Source organism: Lygodium microphyllum, chromosome 13, assembly GCF_053477565.2.
Source record: "Lygodium microphyllum isolate KBCC chromosome 13, Lygodium_microphyllum_v1.1.10, whole genome shotgun sequence".
Lineage (NCBI taxonomy): Eukaryota > Viridiplantae > Streptophyta > Polypodiopsida > Schizaeales > Lygodiaceae > Lygodium > Lygodium microphyllum.
Window position 1 is genome coordinate 40209587 of NC_141147.1, and position 3070 is coordinate 40212656.

At 44.9% G+C, this 3070-nt stretch overlaps 1 protein-coding gene across 1 annotated transcript; it reads right to left on the reverse strand.

The window, feature by feature from the left end:
* Nucleotides 1-1016: 1016 nt before the first annotated feature.
* On the reverse strand, nt 1017-2285 carry LOC148026541 (glutathione S-transferase U19-like). Its single transcript, XM_087690474.1, has 2 exons — nt 1853-2285; nt 1017-1703 (listed from the first exon to the last, which is right to left on the reverse strand). The coding sequence occupies exons 1-2, from the start codon at nt 2204-2206 to the stop codon at nt 1332-1334; spliced, it is 726 nt and encodes a 241-aa protein (XP_087546600.1). The 5' UTR covers nt 2207-2285; the 3' UTR covers nt 1017-1331.
* Between the last annotated feature and the right edge of the window lie 785 nt (nt 2286-3070).

The following is a 3070-nucleotide window of genomic DNA, read 5'->3' on the forward strand; positions in this document are numbered from 1 at the left end:
ATGAATGCTTCAGTTGATGTGTAGAGCAAGCAGCGGTGGCATTGGGAAGCATTGGAGGATAGCATGTATTCAAGTTATCATCAATTTTTGATAGGCGCGTATCTTAGGTATGACGCCTATATTTTGTTGCGCTTATTTATCAAAGCGTTTGATATTTATTTATTATTTTTGTATGCGCATGGGCATACAATTTAAATATTGGTATTGGACATTGTATTTGGGTACCGTTGTAGTTTGGGCTATTATTTGAGCTTGAAGATGAATAATATATGAAATACATGCTTTGTCGAGCGCTCACACAAGGCATGGGAGAGATTGCATCCAATTGGTCTTTTGTTCATGTCGTGCAAGCTTTTTTCATTGGTTTTTGTGTAAAAAGTAGAGTTCTTTTGTCCTTGGGGACCTTTTGACTCTCACTATGCGCGCATACGACATCCGATCTGTGCACCAGATTGTCTTTAGAAGACATGCTGAGCTTGATACATCATCATGTTGTGACAAGGGGACTTATGGAAATCTCTACAATTATAAGCATATTGTAGTAAGCATTGGTTAGAAGTGCTCAAGGGAGAAAAAACTATATCCTTTATTTCATAACCAAGTGGGATGGATTAAAAGCTCATCGCAATGTTAATGTGGTAGCAAGAGAGTTGATATAAGAAAGTATAAGTAATGGTGTACTTTGATTGTATTGCTATTCATTTGAGACTTTGGATGATTGTAGAGCTATTTTGTTGCCTTTCTAGACTATCTTAATTGATGGAGCTTTAACCTCAACCTGGCATTGCAATTTTATTTTTGGTGATAGCATTATAATTTTTTAATGCTTAAATAATTACTCATATTTTGTACTAAGTTTTAAATATTCTAGCATCATATCATGTCGGTATTAGATTTTTCTAAATTAATGGATACGAAAAACCAACAAGATGGCTTATATAAATGTCATAGTTTTTTTAATTCTCAAATACTATTCTATTAGCTAGAAATGCCAATTTTAGAATATATTTCTATCGAAGGTCAAAATTTTGAAAAAACCTTTCCACAAGAAAGACACTTATTCACTAGCCCTTCAATGGAAAAAACTTAGGGGACTTGCAAAAATAAACGCAGGTTGCAAGGCCTTCTAATCTCTTCAAATGGGAAAGGGGAGCTACACTTATAAGGCCTCCTCGAGGGGTTGAAAAGACAAGCCACCAGTATTAAGCCATGAGGCCTTGAAAATGGAAAGCTGGGCAACCACGCCAAACAAAAGGGGAAGCTTGCACGCACAGAGAGAGAGAGGAGAGAGAGACGCCTGAACGATAGATAGTCGGTGGGTATTATCGTCATCAGTGGCTGGCAGTGGCCGGCACGAAGCGGCTACGGAAGGAACGGGCGAAGTCGAGAAGCTTGAGCTCGTCGGGGATGCAGGCGGCAAGGCTTGGCGAGGCGCGGAAGGCGGCAACCCAGGCGTGCACGCGAGGGAAGCGCTCCGCCTCCAGCCTGAACCCGAACATCTCCTCCAGGAAGGGCAGCCACGCCACCAGCGGCGCCAGTACCACGTCCACCATCCCCACGCAGGCCCCGCCGGCCCCGAAGAACGGGAACGGCTCCTGGGCATACGCCCCTTCCAGGGTGGCCAGGTGCGCCCGCGCGTCCTCCATGCTGGCCTGCTGCTCCTCCCCTTGGCTTCTCAAGATTTTGAAGAAGGCGGCGAAGACCTGCATGCAGTAATTCATACCAAAATATACTCAATTTCTGTATGCTGACGGACTAGAGCACTGCATAAAATGATACTCATGGATTTTCAATGATCGCATACAAACATCAATAAGAAGATTCATAATAACTATGGGCGCTTATATATAACCTTCTTGTCGCAGAAGTCCGCCCAGAAGCGCGCCTGGGTTCTCTTGTAAGGCTCGTCGTGCGCGGGGAGAAGCGGCTGGCCCCCGCTGGGGAAAGCATCGTCGATGTATTCGGCTATTATGACGGACCCGCACACGGGCCTGCCCCTGTGCAGCAGCACCGGCACCTGCCCGTACACCGGGTTGGACTCCAGCAGCAGGGCGCTCTTGCCGGTGGCGCCCAGCAGGTCCTCCGGTAGCTCCTCGTAGGCCACTCCCTTGGCAGCCAGCGCCACCTTCACCCTCATCACAAACGGGCTCGGCCAAAAGCTCAGCAGCTGCACCTCCGCCTCACTAGCTCTAGCACCACTGCCCATTATATTATATTAGTCTCTGTTCTTCGCTTCTCTATTTGCAACAATTGAGTGAGAGCCTACACCGTCTACGTTATCACTGCCCGAGCTGGTTGAATTTCTTTGTGTCTATATGTGAATATATACGTGCATTCCCCATCACTTGGCTTCCACGTTAAAAGTACGGTGAATTTATTCAGCCTTCGTCACCTGCTACATCATCAATCGGAACCTTCCTCCCTACGACCTAGTCACCTCGGAAAACTTCAGGTTACCTAAGAGTCAGTTCTCATGAACATTTACTCTGGTTTCTCTTTATAACGTAGTGGGGCTGCAACAAGTGTGCGTGTGTCGTTGCAGTGCGTGTGTCCCCATGGACATGCGCCCCGGCTTATCTCTATAACGTGGTTGGGCAAGTGTGGGTATCAACAACTTAGTTCTATGGCACATGAAGGCTAGGCATCACCTCAAATTTGAAGGGCTATCCAACTTTTCATTTAGAAGGTCTTAGAGGACCTCTCCTTTTCTTTTTAAAGAGTTTGGAAGGGCATATAACTATTTTTCTAAAATTATTACCTTTCTTTTGAAGAATAATATATGTATCACCCTTCTCTAGAAGGGCAAAACCCCCTTTGAAGGTGTTGTAACCTTAAAATTTTAGGCCTGCTAGGCATTATGAATTTGATGTAGGACATGCATGTGACACCCTATTCTCAATTAGAGGTTGGTGGAATACATATTCTATTGTGGAGGTGTCTCAAAAAGTCAAAAAGGATGGGAGGGGATTTGCTAAGATTGTCCATACGATCTAACAAGTGTGTAGAGCCTCTTAAGGGGGTGTTCTCGTACCTACTCCAAATGATAAACAATCCTCTATCATAGTGCATA